General features: G+C 31.5%; 1 protein-coding gene across 1 annotated transcript in view; it reads right to left on the bottom strand.

Annotated features, from left to right (window-relative positions):
• PPIP5K2 (diphosphoinositol pentakisphosphate kinase 2) overlaps positions 1-19614 on the bottom strand; it is a 65561-nt gene that overhangs the window by 19494 nt on the left and 26453 nt on the right. The window contains exons 17-24 of the mRNA XM_077757282.1: positions 17383-17524; positions 16392-16615; positions 11245-11372; positions 10549-10663; positions 5493-5600; positions 5285-5401; positions 2289-2456; positions 655-771 (exon numbers count right to left, since the gene is read on the bottom strand). Coding sequence (XP_077613408.1) covers positions 655-771; positions 2289-2456; positions 5285-5401; positions 5493-5600; positions 10549-10663; positions 11245-11372; positions 16392-16615; positions 17383-17524 — 1119 coding nt within the window. The remainder of the gene's footprint in view (positions 1-654; positions 772-2288; positions 2457-5284; positions 5402-5492; positions 5601-10548; positions 10664-11244; positions 11373-16391; positions 16616-17382; positions 17525-19614) is intronic.

Raw genomic sequence — 19614 nt, 5'->3', positions numbered from 1 at the left:
AAAAAAAAAAAAAAAAAAAAGCAGAGCATGCAAAGTTAGATACAACAGAGCCAAATGATCAGAAAGAAAAAAAAATACAGTTTGTTTGCATTTGTTTAACAAGTTTTTAAAAAACTATTAAACAGTAATTTGGGAGCCAAATATTTCTATTTGAGAAACTGACAGGAATGGCTTACAAACCTAATTGCATGTGATAACAACTGTAAGAATTACCTTATTATCTTAAATATACAAAATATTTATACTGCTTAATAGTTGTCTCTTGTTTCTTAAAACTGGAAAGATTTCACAATTTTCTGTTTTAGCAACTTTTAAAATATGACAGTATTCTGCTTACTTTTAGATATTAAAGACATTTTGTGCTATACTGAATAACTTTTCAACCCAAAGCACTAAAGAATCGTGCAAAGGATGAAAGATATTTCCATGTATGTAAGGTAGAAAAGAAAACCTGTCTGCCAGACATATATTAAAAAAAAATAGAGGTAAGATGGATTCAAATTGCATTTGTTTCCACTTTCAAGCTATTTATTTGTTTACTCCCTCCAAAGATTATTCATAGAGTTCAGTATGCAAAACATGCAGCAAACATTCTCATTTACATGTTTGCATGTTCAGGTTTCAGACAGTGAGGACAGAGTAAAATCTACTTGCACAAAATGAAGAGAATAGTCTTTTTCTCTGTGTGTCTTTTGGAAGTACAAACTTCTGATATCCATGGAGATGGTGGACGCTGGAAAAACTCTTCAAGGTTTTACTTGAATAATTTACCTTATGGAAGTAAAAGTTTAGCATGGCATAGAAATAATCTCTTGAAAGCAACTATTTAAGTACTTTGAGAAAAAGGTTTATAAATGTGTTCTGGGTCTTAAGAATTAACAAAGGGCAGTGATTTTGTTGAAGATTTTATAAATATAAACGTGTTGCAAAATGAAGACTCACAACACGTTTGGCTGCATCGGTGCAGCACCTTTTTGGAGTGCAGGAGGTTTAATGGTGAAATTTTGAACAATCTGATTAACTTGCAGATTACTTTGTTCAACAACATCAAAATCACTGCCCTCGCACAAATGGTAGTTTAGGTTATATTAATATGTCATTTCCTGATCTTTTGAAGTTAAAGATACCTGAACATAACCCCAGGTTTCTCATTTTTAAATTAAGTTATCATAGAACATAATCCCAAATTCTACAGTTGTTAGTCATCCTCTTTTATAATTAACTTAAAGTATCAGTCATAGAAATCCTAACTAGTATACAATTTTCATTATAAAATTACAACAATCTATTTTGCTGATGGATGTTTTTCCTATACATACTTGCCAAGTGGGTCACATATATATTTGAAATTTGAGAATCCTAAAGCACTTATGTTTGTATAATTTGGGGCTACAGAAATGAGCATAGTTCTTTGTTGTTTATATTCTGACTCAACAGCTGCTAGGTAAATGTTGTACCTAACTCTTAAGACTTGGCATGCTTAATTATCAACAAAAAGTATTTTTCTAACTAAAAGTTTATAGTTGTTTCTATCTTACAATCTTGTTCTATACTGTTACTTAAGCATTAAGAAAACATTTATAAGCACTAATCTCAGTCAGTGCTGGAGATAATCACCTTATGAGAATACCAAAATAAAGGTATTTAAAGTATAAAATATATACAGGTGTTAAATATTTACTTAATTAGCTACAATCCAACCGTTCAGCTTTCCTTTCAAATCTTCTTTTAGTAGTTATTTAAATGTTATTCTATTAGAGAACCTAAAAGTTAGCTTTATTTAATTGTAGGCAAAGGTAAACATTCAACTATCTCTTTAAATTTTCAAATTCCTATACTGATTTTTGCAATCAAGCTAACAATTTAGAATTTAGTATCTTTATTACAGTGTCATTGGAATCAGTTGTTGTTGAAGCATTTCTGGCAAAACCTCTCTACTTTCAGGCAAAAATTATTCTCTGCTTATTAAATCAGTCTTTATTAAAATTCTTTATTAGAATAACCTAAAGTGATAGGACAAAAAAGTAGATCAGCTCTTAGAAAGGTCTTATTTTACCCTATCTATTCAAGTGGGTTATAAAAACTACACATAAAGCTCCAGATTCTTAGAGTAATCTTTTTTAATGGCCTCTATATTTTTAAAATATTTATTAGAAAAATAGGCAAAGATGAAAATCAAAAATCTGTTAGGTTCCCAAGTTTCACAATTAAAGCTGTATTTTCTTTTCTGGTTTATTAAAATATAGTTAGTTTATTTTATGAAAACATGCTCTGACACATATACTTACTTCATTCGTAGCCATCTTCCTAGATCTTGGAAGTGGAGACTTCCTATGTATATGAATTGGCTCTGATACCATTGGTTTGAACAGTATCACAGCACGATCAACCTCATCTTTTTTAGAAGTATGTGGTTCATCATCATTATCAATTTTAAAAGATCTCCTGCCTTCATTCTGTAGGCAAAGAATACAACATATAAAATTCAGATAAATTGTCTTCTGATGAACAAATTTAACCACCAGTTGGTAACATCAGTTGAAGTACATATACAAATCTGTTTATTCAACTTAATCCATATTAATTGAATTTATTCAGCAGCCTCGTACTATTCTGGGTATCGTGAGACATATGACAGAGCACCCAATTTTAAGAAATACATATAGTCCATGGAGAAATTAAACAGTTAAATGACAATGTAAAGCCATCTAAAACAAAGTACTTAATTATTTTACCTCAAATGCCAAAATAAGAAATAATAAATGACAGTAATAAAGAACAGAGATCAGTTGTTATATAGGAATGTCATCAGCATGAGCACAAACTAAAACAGCATTTTAATTTATAAATTTCAGAATACTTAAATTCTGTTCCAAATATTCCCAACACATGTGATGACTGCATACATAAATAATCATATGATGACTTAGTAAATATTTACTGGGTGTATACCATGTGCCATGACACAGAGAATAAGATAAAGTCCCAAATAAAAGATAAACAAATTAAAAAAAATTATACCAAATATCTATCTACAATAGAATGAGTAAATTGGGGCATAGTCATATATGAAAACATGTATTTTAAAGCAATAATTTAAAGCAATAACAATTAATAGACTAAAACTAACTACAATTATATCAAAGAATCTCACAAATAGAAGATTAGCAAAAGGAAGTCAAGTAGAAGTACGTACTAAAAAACTCTCATCAAACTAAGGATTATGGAAAATGAAGAGGAACTTCTTTAATTGATTAAGGGATATCTAAAATCTTGACACAATCATCATAGTCAATAAATCATTGGAATATTAGTGTGTCTACTGTGTCTACCATTACTAAATCTACTGAACACTGTATTAGATATGTCACAATTAGTAGATATGATCATATATATAGGAAATCCAAATGACTCTATGGATAAATTATTAGAATGAATAACAGCATGCAGTGAGGCTGCTAGTTATAAAATCTTCATATAAAAATGAGTTAAAATTCAATATGACAATAACAAACAAAGTGAAATTTAAATAAGCCACTTATGATAGCTTAAAAATACAAAGGACTAGAAACTAATCTCACAAAGAAGCAACACATAAAATACTGCTTAATTTTACCAAAAAGATATAAAAATAGCTAAATAAATTCAGAGATATACCAACTCCTTGGATTAGAGGATTTAATACTGTGTTATTTCCCTCAAAATTGATATGGAGAATTTATGTAATCTCAATCAAAATACCAAAAAGATCTCTTTGCAACATTACTTTTTGCTTTAGCTTGAGAATGTAGAAGTGTTTAGTATCAACACTTGATGAATATTCAACACCATACTGGTCCAAGCCAGTAGCACTTTATAAAAGCATTTCCAATGGCCAATAAATATATCCCTCAAAATGGCTATATTAAAAAAAAAAAAATCAAGGGCTGACAACGATATGGGCAGTATTTTTAGAAAAAAACTATTTGTATTTTCTAAAGTTGAACATATGCATACCCTATGACCTAGCAATTTTACTCCTTGAGGTGTATCCAAAAGAAATGTGTACATATCTTCACCACAAAACTTGTACAAGAATGTTTATGAAAGCACTCATCTTAATCGCTTCAACTGGAAACAAATGATCAAAGTGGAATAGTATACTGCACTGTATTTATTTCTATTTACTGTTGTCATGTAATCCTATATGACAACAGGAACAAAGAACAGAATGGATGAATCTCATAAACATACTGAAAGAAAACCAACCTCACACCCCTAAGAAAGCATGAAATCTGTGATTTCATTTATAAAAAGTTCTGAAATAGGCATAATTAAAACATGGTGCTAAAGGTCTTGATAGTTACCTTTGGGGAGAAGACAGGGAGGATAGGGAGGGGCACAACTGGATCTTCTGAAATATTATTCTATCTGTAACCTGGCTGGCTGTTTTATAACTGAGCTCATTTTGCAATATATCATTAAGCTATATACTTATAATTTATCAACATGAATTATAATTTAGTAAAAGTTTTAAATTGAATATATATTTAACTTTGTAAGATTGTTGTAAGGATTAAAACACAATAATTTGTGCCAAGTGCTTATTAGCACCAAGTTTACCATGCAATAGTGGTCAAGTAATATAACCACCACAACCCAAACCAAAACTAAGTAACAGTCTTAAAAATATAAAACATCTAGAGGCCCCAGGGTGGCTTAGTGAGTTAAGTGTCAGACTCTGCCTTAGATCATGACTCGTGACGTTTGAATTTGAGCCCTGCATTGGGTTCTGTGTTCACAGGGCTGGAGCCTGCTTGCATTCCGTGTCTCCCTCTCTTTCTGCTCCTACTGCGCTAGAACCCTGTCTCTGTCTGCCTCTTAAAAATGAATAAACATAAAAAAATTAAAAAAAATACAATAGATCTAAATAAAACATAAAACTCTAGTATGTTTAGGAATGTTGTTCCCTTGAGGGTGCCTGGGTGGCTCAGTTGGTTAAGCGTCTGACTCCTGATTTCAGCAAGTCATGATCTCACAATACTTAAGATCAAGCCCTGTGTCAGGCTCTGCACTGACAGTGTGGAGCTTGCATGGGATCCTCTCTCTCCCTACCCCCGTTTGCACACTCTCTTTAAAAAATGTTGTCTACCCAATTCATAAATAATACATAAAGAAATTCATACCATCTTGCTACTTAGTATTTGAGATAAGAATTGAATTACATAAAAGGAAATGCTTAACGAAAACCTCATGAAAATTTAGAACTACAGTAATCAAGCACTGAGAATTTCACCTTTATTACCTCTCTTGAAGCTGGTCTATATCCATAGCCAGATGGTAAATTTTTGTCTTCTTCGCATCCTTTAGCTCCGGGACTAAAATGTAATTCAACATGAAAGCGTTCCTCTGAGGAAAGATCCTAAAAAATATTATAGAACATTTTCAAAATGAAAAACTTCAGGCTATTTATTTATGTCTGGTAATACACACAAATCAAGAACTCTTGTTACCTTGTTAGGATCCTCATAGAGCATGATAACAATCTGAGTCATGTAATTGAGTTCATTGACAACATTTAAGTAATCCATAGCCCGTTTCCACTGTTCATCTTTCGATTCCTGAACAAAAGGTATATGGTAAGCATTTTCTCACAATGCTTTACTTGAAAGTCACTTTCTTTTCATTATGGTAGTTATCTAATATTGAGTGATACCATACAAATAAGGTAAATAAATATATGCTCAATCTTTCAAAATAACTCTACTATATTTAAGTCTTGATAAATTACTTATGCTTTGGTAAATTATTTTAAAAATCTCTTACTGGCATTCTTAGAAAGTCTAGTAGTAACTTTTTTTAAAATAACTTCTAGAAAGTAAAAATTAAAAAACTCTTGAAATACAAACCCACAACTGAATTCTGAGGGTAAGGAGCAGTGAATAGTTAACCCAAGTTCCAAGGTACCTAATGTAGTATCATGCTTTGTAAACTGAATACTATTCTACAAGAATACAGCTATTTTTCCACCATCACATATAGTCCATGTATGTAATACATGCCTATAAGTAAATATGCCTTACAGTATACTTAAAATAATCAGCAGGAGGTGGCACAGGTAGGTTCCACTAATCTTACAATCTCATTCATCACTCCTCCACCTTCATTTAGATAATCATTGGTCTTTAGACATCTAATCACGGAGCATCAGAACTGAAAGGGATCCTAGAGAACATGTACTACAAATATCTGAAAAGGTTAAACTACTCAAGGTACACAGTCTATAGTCAATAGTCAATAGGGTCCATATCACAGTAAACTTTATTTCATATTTCATAAATTTTAGAAATAAATGTATACAATTTTTTTGTGTAAAGTAAGAGTACTCAGTATTTTGCACTTCAGTATAAAATGTGCATTGCTTTAAACCACATGTTGATTGCTCATTAAAAAAAAACCAATTAGCATGTATTTCCTTTTCAAATTTAGACACTAAACATCCCTAAGGAAGCATGCCCCCTTTGAAGTTTCTGGAAGAGTAAAGTTAAATATACATCATGTAATTTGTATTTTTCCATGTGTGCTTAGCATCATTTCAACAAATGGCTATCCACACCTCTAAATGCTGTAAGGTGAAGCCATCAAAGCTGCTCTTCTTCCTCTAAGCAATACTCCAGAGAAAAACTGCATCTGTGTGTGTTTGTGAGTCTATCAGGGGAAGGGATATGTGCAAAGATACATTCTTTTTTTTCCAAAATGGATAAAGAAAAATATAAGTATAACATTTCTGAGTTATACTAGATGAGAATTAATGTAAATGATGTTTAACTACTAAAAACTTTTAATGGGTAAAAAGATGTATTAGACTTTGTGATCCTACATTATGAATAAGAACATCATCTAATAATATCTAATTCAGTGTTGTAGTTACAGGTTCTGCTAGGTCTGCACCAATGAAGAGATGAAATTAAATAGTATTTAATAGCATTTATACATATATATATATATTTAGTAATATATACTATATATTTATATATATAGCATTTATTTGGGAACTTCATGAATATAGTTAACATGGAAGAATCCATAAAAATCTTTCTTTTATCTAAAAATTAAGGTGCATTCAAAATATTCCCTGAAATCTTTTTTATAATCTTGTTTCCTTAACAAACAGCTTTAAAAAAATCTATTATAGAGAGCTAGATTTTACTCAGTTCACACTGAAAAATCAAAGATTTCAATTGGGAAGACAATGAACGAGGTTTTAAGAATGTTAGTTACGGGGTCTTATAAAGATATTATGAGCTGGGGTAATGATTTATAGTTTAAATAAGTTAATTTTTTAATTAGAAAATTAGACATCATATTGATATTCTAGACTACATTTATTTACTAGTGTGAAATCCTGGAATTTTGAAATCCTCGAAGCAGATTTTTAAAAGAATGGTGTTCAGCTTCTGTTTTACAAATATAGCTGAATGTGAGATATACTCAATAATCTCTAGTTGTATTCCCACCATCCTAGTCCAAAGTATATCATCTTTTTTTTAGATCACTGTTGTAGCTTCCTAGCTGGTTTCTTCATATCTAGTCCAGCCTATCTGCTGTCCACACAGCAACCAAAGCCATTTACTTCCCTGCTTAAAAGTGGCTTCCTAATCCCCTTAGGATTCCCAGCGCACTGGCTCTTCAACTTTATTTGCTGCCATTTTCTCCACTGCTCACTATTATGCTCCACAGCCTTGTTCTATTGGTTCCTATATCTTCCATGCTCCTTCCACTAGGTAAATGTAAGACAGTAAAAAAGTAACTGTTTAAGAGACGTAGTTCTCTCCCCCAAAAACAATTCCATCCAATTACTACTGGATATGTGAATTCTTGCCTTCCTAATTAAAGGTCATTCTTCCCCCAACTATTTTGTTTATTAAAGCTCTAATAATGCATATATGTATACAAGGGATGTCACTTGGCTACTCCTTAATGGGACCAACAAGAAACCAAAACAAGAGGGAAGAACATATGTATTAGAAAACTTGATTAGTACAGAACACTGAAATAACTTTACGGCTACTTTTATATTAGCTATTAAGGCCAATAATAAAATTAATTAGAATCAAGAAACATAAAAACAAATCTTCATTATACATCTAATTGCCCTTTATTAAAAAAGTAGGAAAACAAGACTGAATTTTCTTTTATGGACCACTTTGTTAACAGATATGTATAGATGTGTACATTGATATATTTACCAATGTCAAATTTATGATGTAATAGGATAAGAAAATTAAAGAAAAATTCTTATTTGTTGCTATTTTACAGATGGATAAAAACATATTTTTGATATATACAGAGTGACATTGTATTCTGGATAATCTATGGTTTGGGTGCACTGAGAAACAAAGAAGATACTAAAATTTCTAAGTCTTTGGTATATTATCACTTTCACTGCCAATCCCTAAAATGTCATTTTCTCTTATCTTTTCAAATGCAAAATCTCTGGGAATCTTACTACCAGCCACTATCTTGCTGTCATCATTGTGTTGGCTTCCTAACTGTATACCTTTAACTCAGACCTGTATCCTCACATATGAACATACTCAAGCTGTCTAAAACCAAACTTACTACTTTCCTTCTAAGACCTCATCTTCTCCCCAGGTGTTACTTTTATCGGTGAAAGGTAGGATCATCTACCAATTTACCCATATTAGAGATATGGGAATCTTCTGGATTCTTTTTTCTTTCTCACCCTTCATACCTTTGAGCACTGGAACAGTCTCAAGGAGAGTGTTAATGTAAGCCTAATGGGCCATGGAAAGGTTGTTGGTGAGGGATTATACAAAGAAAAATGTTACTGGAAGGTATAATAAAAAGAACTCTTGCTATGTAGTGGCATAAAGTATAAAAACACTAGCCTATACCCAGTGGAAAATAAAAACTGTATCTAATGACCTAGTTACGGAGATTTCTAGGAAAAATATTGAACGTGTCACCAAGATTCTTCTCAGTGCCTGTGATAAACTAGGAGAGAGCTAAGCTGCAGGGAAATTGTCAATTAAACAGAAGCCAAAACTTGCAAAAAATAAAACTTTCTCATTCCAAGCCTTTTAAGGTACCAAACAATGCTGTAATTAAAAGGTGGCTTTCAGGAAGAAGGGATACAAAGGAATCTGCCATGAAAACGTGAATACAAAAAACACTTGTTAAGACTTTAGATCTTCCAAAGAAACAGAAGACTTTCTCAGGATCTTAGGAGTATGTTTATCAGATGCTCAGTATTAAATGGTAAGGATTGCTGAGTGCCGTCCTTTAATAACCACAGAGGGAACCCAAGATAGAAAAGGGATTATTCTTAAGGGAACTTTGGGTAAGATTTATTTAATACAGTATATTACAAATTACTCCAGTATGACAGAACCCTAATTAAAGAATAGACAACATGTACGTAGGTTTATTTCAAAATTGTGATGACCAGTCCACTACAGTATACCTTCTGGTTTACCCTCTCTTGAGAAGTTTATCTACAGCAGTTGCCTTATGCCTAACCCACAACTGTATAATGGGTATTTGAAAGACAGATAGGTCTTTGAATTAAAACTGAATGCTCTTGAGCACTCAAGGAGTTATGTCCAAGGAGTCCCATCTACATATGGACTTGACTTAGATGAAGAAACCTAGGATGTCAAGTTTATGATTAAATAGGATAGAATGGGTACTACTGCATAAGAGATTAAGTGAATTTTGCATACGGGAAAATATGGATTGTGTGGCCCATAGACATATTCTCATCTTATAATTTGACAGTGACACTTGACTCAAGTGGTAATGTGGATCTACCTCCCTACCCCTTGAACCTGGATGAACCTCTGTGACTGCTTCAATCAATACAGTTCAGTAGAAGTGATGTTATGTGATTTCATAAGTTAGGTCATAAAAATGTCTTGCACTTGCACCTTGTTCCATTATGAAACTCAATGTTGGAACTCAGCTACCAGGTTTGGAGGAAGCAGGTCACGTGAAGATGCTAGATATAAGTATTTCTGGTCAACAACCCCAGCTGAAGTCCTAGCTGACATACAGCATCAAGCACCAGAAGTGAGGTAAGCTTTAGAGGATTCAAGCCCTAGCCACTGTCTAACTGCAATCTCATGAGAGTGAAACTGCCTAAGTATATCAGAGCCAATACTTTAAATGTTGAGATAAAAATGACTGTGGTTGTTTTAAGCTAACTTTGGTATGATTCATTACTAACAGTAGATGAGAGGCACAATATCCAAATAAACATCGAGTTTCTTCTAACCCCTAAATAACTCAAATTCATCAGCTTCTCTTTATCATATTACCACCAGCCTATAACATCACCTAAAATATTTTGTATTATTGTTTGCTTATATTAATCTTCTTCAAAGGGAAGAGAACATGTCTTTATCCCCAACATCTAACACAGTGCTTGATATGTAGCAGACCCTTGACAAATGATGGTGAATGATCAATTATTGAAATTGCACAGTAAAGACTGGTGTTAGTGATTTGCTTACAAATTCAAAGATTGGAATAACTTATTCTACTTACGTTGCATAAGGCACCATAGCGAAGAATAGAGAGTAAAGAATGTACATGACTTTCACTGGTAAAATATAACCTGGTACGGACATGACGTTCAGGAGACAGAACACCTCTGGAATACCTGAAGTTAGTAGCAGACAGTGTTAGAATGTAACTATATAGTCAAAACCCACTAAGTACTGAAATTATTTTGTAAAACGGAATTTAATCTTACTAGAAGTAAAAGACTGCAATAAGTAAATCTATCACTTCCAAACATTGGAGGAGTTACCTTAGTAGATATTCCTCTAACATGAAGATTAACTAGAACTAACTGGGAGCTCAGAGATTAGTAAAAAAAAAAAAAAAAAAAGTTAACATTAGTCAAGTTCACTGCAAATAGGTCATTTTAGCTCCTCTATTAGCAATAACAAATGTCATAGCCCCAAAGAAGTTCATAGACATTTATGCTGCTGAACAGGGTACACACTGCTGATCTCATGTGAATGATGACACATATCAGCTTTCCCTGTTCACCTCAGTTTTTCCTCAATTTGGAGCCTTCAAGAACCTTGGTTGGAAGTTAACTGTTAGGAATACCTAGGTAATCTTCATTTCCACAGTGCACTAAGTGACACATTCTTGATTTCTTCATAGGAACATTAGATTTGAAGTATGCAAAAACAGATGCCTACAGATTTAAATATCAGCACAGTCTCTTACACAGGGTGGAGTTTATTTACAGTGTCATCATCTTGTGTCCTCTGAAGGTCTGAGCGAATTTTTCTAACTAGAGGAGTACAGTAGCCTTTGGCAATCTCCAGTTTTTCAGCTTTAGTTATACCATATTCCTGAGCAGAAAATACATGATATTAGAAAAAGGGTATAATGACAAAGCACTCTAACAAATGCACTGCTAAATCAAAACATTCTAGTAAGAGACAAAATATTTTTATTAAGCTTTTTTTAATTATTACATAATTCCTAGTTTACATTTTTTTTTTTTATTTGCATCTACAAGGATACTATCCCTACAACTATTAAGTATAATGGGAATTTTTTCTTGGTATAACTGAAAAAGCAAGTCCTTTCTGAAGAGGGGAGGATGAATGGATGAATGTAAAATTTATGGACTGTAGTTCAACTCAATCATAAAGTTTAAATGAAGAAATAACCCTAAAAGAAAGATAGATTAAGGACACAAACACTAAAGTACAGTAAAACAGTCAATAACCTTATGAAAAGAAATATTAAAAAAAAACAATTAAGATTTGGTTTATTTGAATGTCCAAGATGAAGAATGCTAAAAAATTATTTAAAAGCCTTTGCCTAATACTTTTAAAGACTTACCTGGTGGTGAGCAAAAAATATCTTGAAATCATCAAATTTAACAATGTCTATAATAATTATGAGTTAATTAAATTTACAATGAGGAATTACGATACAGAGTGTTAAGAAAACATAATCATAATAATTGTAATAAAAATGAGAGTTCAAAGAGGTAGATTTGAAAATGACTTGATGTGTGAAGAGAAAAAGCTGTGATACCTGTGTAGATGGCAAGAGGGAGAAAGCAGAAAAGTGGGAGTGGGAGGGACAGAAACAGAAAGCAGAGAAGAGAGAAGAAGGGAAGAAAGAGGCATACTCTCTCTCTCCAAGTTCATTCAGGATATCTTAATATAAAGGCTACTTCCTGCTATCAGGAACTTCCCAGGTAGCAAAAATTCTTTATGGATAACATATCTGAAAAGTGCCAAATAAAGAAGAGGTTGATTGATTACAGATGGAAACTTATGAAAAAAAAAATTCTTGGTGTCATTTATCTTAAACTAAAGCTTGGTTGGTTCAATAATCTTGCCAACATAGATGACTGTGAATTTGGTACACAAAAAATATATGTATACACACACATATATATACATATATATGTGTATATAATTGTGTATGTGTGAACAAGAAGAAAATACTGGCATTTAAAATAATCAGGGAAGGGGCGCCTGGGTGGCTCAGTAAGTTAAGTGTCCGACTTTGACTCAGGTCATGATTTGGTGGTTAAGGGTTCAAGCCCCGCTGGGCTCTGTGCTGATAGCTCAGAACCTGGAACCTGCTTCGGATTCTGTGTGTGTCTGTGTGTGTCTCTCTCTCTGCCCTTCATCTGTTCACACTCTCTCTCAAAAAAATAAACATTAAAAAAAATTTTTTTTAATTGAAAAAAAATCAGGGGAAATTTTGTGTGTGTGTTGTTACTAAGGTGTGAGGAAACAGGTACTCGTACTGTTTAACTGGAAGAAAACTGGTAAAAGATTTCTGGAGCTATAGAAATAGTCTTGAGTGCATGTAAAGATGTGTAAAGAGAGTGAAAGAAATGAAAAGAGACCATATTTCCAAATATGAAAAAATGGTTAAATCAATATTACATACCATTTAGCTATTAGAAATAATGATGTACATATAGGTTTAAAACTACAGAAAAAAGTTCTTGGTTCTAAGCAAAGGAACAAAAATCAGGTTATTAAACAGTATGCTTTTCTGGGTTCGCTTTTTGCAAAGAATACATTTGTTATATGTACGAATTTATGAGTAAAACTATATCTTCATGAATTCAAGAAAAAAGTCCTTTAAGAATTTTCTAAAACATTAAAATGTTTTTCTCTAGTTGGTAATATCACAGTGATCTTTTTTGCATTTCTACATTTTCTAATTTTACACAAAGGTATATTAATTTTGTAATAAAGAAATCTTCCCTTTAACACATTGACATATTTTGTTCATCTGCTCCACCAACTGGGATCAAATAAGTAATTGTTAGATATCTCATGTGTAATTACAATATTTCTGCCATAAATACGACTAATTAAAATACCAGATGAGGCTATTTGAAAGCTTATTATGTGGTTATATTTAATGAGTGTCAATTAACTTTCTATGGCAAATACAATAATAATTAATCCTCTGCATTTCACAATCCATAGATAATCAAAGACATGGTCTACAGACTTTCTTAAATGTGATCTCAGTTAAGAAAACCTTAATACCAAATTTAGTCCTTAGATATTCTTATCAACTGCTATACCATCATGACGATTTTAAAGTATCATTTTTTAAGACAAGGTCTCTATTTGCTAAAAATTAAGACTGGTCAAAAAAGTGAAAAGTTAATTTTATCACAGCAAAAATTCTGTGACAACTAAAAATTAGTTTAACTGTTAAAATAATTAAAATTAATAAGCCGTTATATTTAAGCATAGACATTAGAATTACATAATTTACATTGCACAGATATAAAAATCAATCAATTTGGGATGCTTGGGTGGCTCAGTCGGTTAAGCGTCCGACTTCAGCTTGGGTTGGATCTCACGGTTCGTGGATTCGAGCCCCGCATCGGGCTCTGTGCTGACAGCTCAGAGTCTAGAGCCTGTTTTGGATTCTGTGTCTTCCTCTCTTTCTGCCCCTCCCCCACTCATGCTCTGTCTCTCTCTGTCTCAAAAATAAAATAAACTATAAAAAAAAATCAATCAAATCAAGGTAAGAGTAGAAATGTATTTTTAGAGGCATAGCAACACCAGAGTATATATGCATTTTTCCTACACAGATAGTGATATTCTCCAAAACTAAATTAGTATATTCTAAACAAGTCAAAATTTTACATTATTTGACTGAATCATCAAGTCTCTAAGCTTGAAATACTCTTTCCTTGAAAATGAAGTAGGCAAAATTTTCATTTTTTCTATTATCAACTATAGTATCATTACAATTACTACAAATACATTTGTGATTTTTAGCTTGTTCAGTGATTGAAAATGACTGTTTTGGGTTTTTTTTTTTTTTTTGTCCATGGTTCTGGATTTATAAAGGGTAAAGTAACAAAGCAAAATAATATTTACTGGACTGAATTCAACACTTCATTAGAAAAGAAGAAAACTTGTCACAAATTTTTGCCACAAAAGTTAGGGAGGTAAACCCAAAGTTGTCCTTTCCTCAAATTATAATCACAAAACTAGCAAAGCATGTAAAAAACCTCAGCTTTTAAAGTTAAAACTTTACCAAAATACAATTATGAATTTTCCAAAAATAAGACTGATTCCTGTAAGCTTGGACAAAATGTTGTCTGAAGAGTCCTAAGATTTAAAAAAATAAATAATTTATCCAAGAAAAAAATTCTGGAGATGTCTTCAAATAAGTTCTCAGACTGTTGAGAAGATCTAAGCTAATTGCATCAAAAGACAATGCAACAGAGACCGAGAACATTGGGCATGACAAATTGGGCATTTAAAACATACAAATGCCATCTCAAATCAAAATTTCCCAAACTTTTCTCATTTTTACTGTTTCTTCTAATTACAGTATTTTTAAAAAGTCTTTTAAAAAATTTAAGTTACAAGGAGATGGTAGGAAATTTCTTCAGTGATATAAGCAATATACCTGAAATATATACAAAACACACAGGAGAAATTACATCTAAAACACTTTTAACGCTCGAGTATCTTTTTAAGCCAAACTCTAAAAATGAAATGAACTTTTCATTCCCAATTCTAAAACACTGAGTATACATAACTGAAAAGGAAGAGGCATGAGATAAAATAAGCCATGTAACAAAACACACGATTGTGCTAACAAATCATTTGTGTATTTAGCCACTGACGTGATAAGTTTAGATATATTTAAAGCCTACTTTGAAGAGTGAATATAGCCACCGTAAGTATTTAAGAATCTTATATTAACAGTTTACCTGTTAAAAAGCATACTTTTAAATAATCTTCACTGTAAGAATACCTAGTATGCACTGAACCTAATATGCACAAAGCAATACAAAACAATGAAAAAAAACCAAAAACTGGATCTTACCTACACTTCCAACCACTGAATCATATAATATACCAAAGATGGTCTATACTATACATCTGATCAAATAAATAAGTAGTGTTCTCAGGCTGAAAGAATAAGCTAATCTTTAACATGAACACAAATAATTATCAGTAAGTTGTGCACTGTATGAATTCTGGTTTTTCAATGTCCGCAGCTTTTCCTGAACTTTCTGTAATATTAAGGACTCTGATCCTGTTTTAACCATTTTTACACGTATCTTTAAGTGAGGCAACTTTTGCTCAGAATTCTCATACTCTTCATACATTCCATTTTTTCCTGCTTTTTAAGTTTGGCTCATAGTTGGAATGTCTGATCTACTCCCATCTCCTCTTTACGGTATGCACATAATCATTAGTAAGTGAGTTGAAAACGGGTCCCAAAAGGGTATCTGCTAACATATCCTGTATCTCAATTTGTCTTGTCACTTACTTCTTTATTATCAATCTGATTCTCTGCCTTAATTACGTTTTAATTATTTGAATTCTGGTTACACTTTTATTTTTATTCTCCTACAAATGAATAGATCCATCATCCAATCCACACTCCTCCATTAACAACTTACACCTTGCCTTGACCTCTACATAATAATTTCAAAATACTTGCACATGAAGTAAAAAGACATGCAAGATTTACATAGAGCCAAAGCTTTGTTTTTCTCCCATTCCCCCACAATTTCCACAGCATAGACTTGACAGGTACACAACGAGTACCCAGCAAATACTTACGTGATTTATTCACCCTGTTTCAGTTGCCTTGTTAGTATATTATTGTTAAGAGTATCAATTCTTAAATTTTCAAAAGTTACTACAATCAAACTATTAGAAAATCAGTTAATAACTTACTATACTAAAAGGTTTAAAATATAATTCACAACTACTTACATTCCTTTTAAAAGTTATGTATTTTATAGAGAGATGAAAACCAACTATCTTATATCTAGTGATAGACATTTTAAAAGAATCTATACAACACTGTAAGAAAAGTGATTTCTAAGAATTACTTACCTGAGGAATAACAATATCTGCTAATGCTTTTGAAAGTCTATATAATTCCATTGTATTTTCTAATTTCAAGGAGCCATTATGCTGGACATCATATTTTATACAATCATATATGTCAGGGATTTTACTAATGTCATATCTTCCATTCTTTGTTTTAAAGTCTTTTTCCAACTTGGACCATCTACGTAGCATAAGCTCTAGTGTTTCACTATGGTAAAGTTGAATATCTAAAACAACATAACAAATTTAGCATATTAAACTTAGACTCAGATTAAGGGCATATATTAAAAAGTTGACAATTAGAAACTTTTTTTAAATATCAGAGGTAAATCTATTAAGAAGGTAAGGAATGTTACCATAAAAGTATACTATTAGTAACCAAATATTTTATAAACTTAAATAAAAGATATAAATACACGGCTTAGACTTGGGTTTGGGTTTATAAAAGACCTTTCCTTATGTTACACACTTCAATAACCAGAAGAAAAAGAACAACAATAATAACAAAACTCTTAGGCTAATACATTTCAATTCAGAATTTAAATACTATATAATTTTTTTATTAGATTCACAAAACCAACATAGATAGTCTTTAGCTAAAAGGAACCTTAGAAATTAAATAGTTCAAAGGATTTATTTTTATCACCAAGAATCCTAGATTTCAAAGTTGCCCAAGTTATAACCAAGCTAATCTCAAGAGTGAGAGTCCAGATCTTCTTCCAATTGTTCCTTCTTATTATGCTACCTATTTGCTGCTTAGCTGTATGACAGTGCTACATAATTAATCAGATAATAATATTTTTATCTTTGTCATGCTATCATGTATAAAAGAAACTACAACTTAGTTATTATTCTTTTGGTGGATGTACGTTAACTCACACCTAGATACAGCATGAGAGCCTTAATTTTTTAAGATTGATGGATCTTATTTTAAAATGCTTATGTTAATTGGTTAATAATTTTTGTTTTATGTTCCAAGGCACATAGTATTTACCTGATGATTTGGGATCTTCCATTCGGTGTCTGATCTGGGAAGTCAAACTTTGTATCAAGGAATAAACTTTGTCGCAGGTCTTCACAGGATTTTTAATTAAATGCATTGATTTGATAAGAGAAATGCTCCCGGATGGAGTAAGCTACAAGTGAGTAAAGTATATAATTCACATCTAGTTATGCCTAATTGTCTAAGAGAACAATATACAAAACTTTCCAGTAGCTAGAGAACAATTCAATACCACCCATGAAGATGACCCCCAAAATATAGTAATAACATCAAGAAGGAAGTAAAAATCTCAGAATTTCATGTTAGAAAAATAGCAAACATAAGCTATCATTAGATTATCAACAGAGAAAGTTTAGCACAAGTATTCTAACTTACAATGTGATATAATTCTAACTTATGGTGACAAATTGCTGTATGGTTCTAGCTGTTTGACATATATTTGACATATTACTTACATGTAATAACCTTAAGACTCTATTATTATCACCATCGTTTTTCAGATGAGATACTTAACAGAGGTTAGGCAACTTGCTTAAGACCAAACCAAGAGTATGTCAAGAGTGGGAGAAACTATAATAGATTTATATATAAATTTATCAGTAATTTACAATGTAAATAAAACTTCCCTAAGTAAAGATTTTCATAAATTTTAAAAAACTGAGCTTTATGCAGATTTTGATACACCTAAAAATATATTTCAAAAAGACTGAAAGTACAAAGAAAAAAAAACGATATACAATGCAAAACCAAATAAGAGGGGAAAAACTGTTGTTGCTATATTTATCTCAAAACTTAGAGGCAAAATGTACTGATTGAAATATACCGATTCTAAATTTGTAATCTACTTTATATGTAAAGCAAACATTAAGAGAACTACAAAGCTAAGGAAAACCCACAAATTGAATGGGAGATTTTAACACACTACGGTGAGGAAAGAAAAAACAACAAAAAAAAATCAGGAAGAATTTTTGTTTTTATTAAAATGATAGAAAGTTCGAAATAAAAAAAGTGTTACAGGTTTGGAAATTCTAAAAATACACAGCTCTGAATAACCTATGACCAAAGAAGAAATCACAAAGGAAATTAGAAAATGTCTTGAACTGCATAAGCCTCAAAATTTATGCATACAGTCATAAAATGAAATTTATGGCCTACAGTCCTTCTTTTAGGAAAGACTGAACATTCATGAGTTAATAAGCACACAGCTAGGGACACAGATTCACAAAAGTACAAGGAATAAAATATAAAGAAAAATTAACCAAATGGAAAACAAGTGCATAATTCAGAGGACCAACAAATCAAAGTTATTTCTTTGAAGAGACTAATAAAGTATATTAACAATGGTTAAACTGATCAAAAGAAAAAAGACTATATAATGTTATAAACTAAGAAGCAACATCTCTACAAAATCCTATAGACATCACAAAGAATTTAAAGAGTATATGATAAACTTCTACATGAATGTAACTTAATACTGACACAACACAACAGCTAATTACTCTGGACTCCATGATTATAATGATTATTTGACTTACCCACAAGGAAAATGCCCACAGGATTTACTAAATTTTATCAAACATTTCATTAATGATATGTATACAAAGTATTCCCCCCAAATAGGACTATCTAATTAATTTTATGAGACTAGCATAATCCTGATATTGAAAACAAAGGCATAAGAATTAAAATGTAAAGGTTAACCTGACTCCTGAACATAGATGTAAAACTTCTAACCAAAAATTATAAACCCAAATCAGTGAGATATATTAACACCACCATCATCACCACTCATTTATATATACATATGAGTATATTTTGAAATTCAGTAACTTTTAATGATAAAAACTTTTAGCAAAATAGGGAGAAGTGAAATTTATTTTTAAAAAGAATAGTTACTAAAATATCTACAGAAAGCATACCTAATGGACAAGTGTTAAAGGCTATCTTTGGAAACATGGACCAAAAAAAAAAAGAAATACCACTTCTATTGAACATTGTTTTGAAGGTGCTAGTCATTGAAGTAAAACAAGAAAAAGAATAAAACAAAGTTCAGAAAGGAAAAAACAAACTTGTATGTTTTTAAAGGATCAAAAAATCTACAGAAGTATTATTTAACTAATAAGTGAGTTCACTTATCAATTTTAAAAAGCTATTTCTACATAGCAACAATCATAAAATAAAATTTTTAGAGCTACTATTTACAATGGTGCAAAAAATATATCA

This window comes from Crocuta crocuta, unplaced genomic scaffold (assembly GCF_008692635.1).
Source record: "Crocuta crocuta isolate KB4526 unplaced genomic scaffold, BGI_CrCroc_1.0 scaffold131, whole genome shotgun sequence".
NCBI lineage: Eukaryota > Metazoa > Chordata > Mammalia > Carnivora > Hyaenidae > Crocuta > Crocuta crocuta.
The sequence above is the reverse complement of the archived record's forward strand: the minus strand, read 5'-3'. Positions and strand labels throughout refer to the sequence as shown.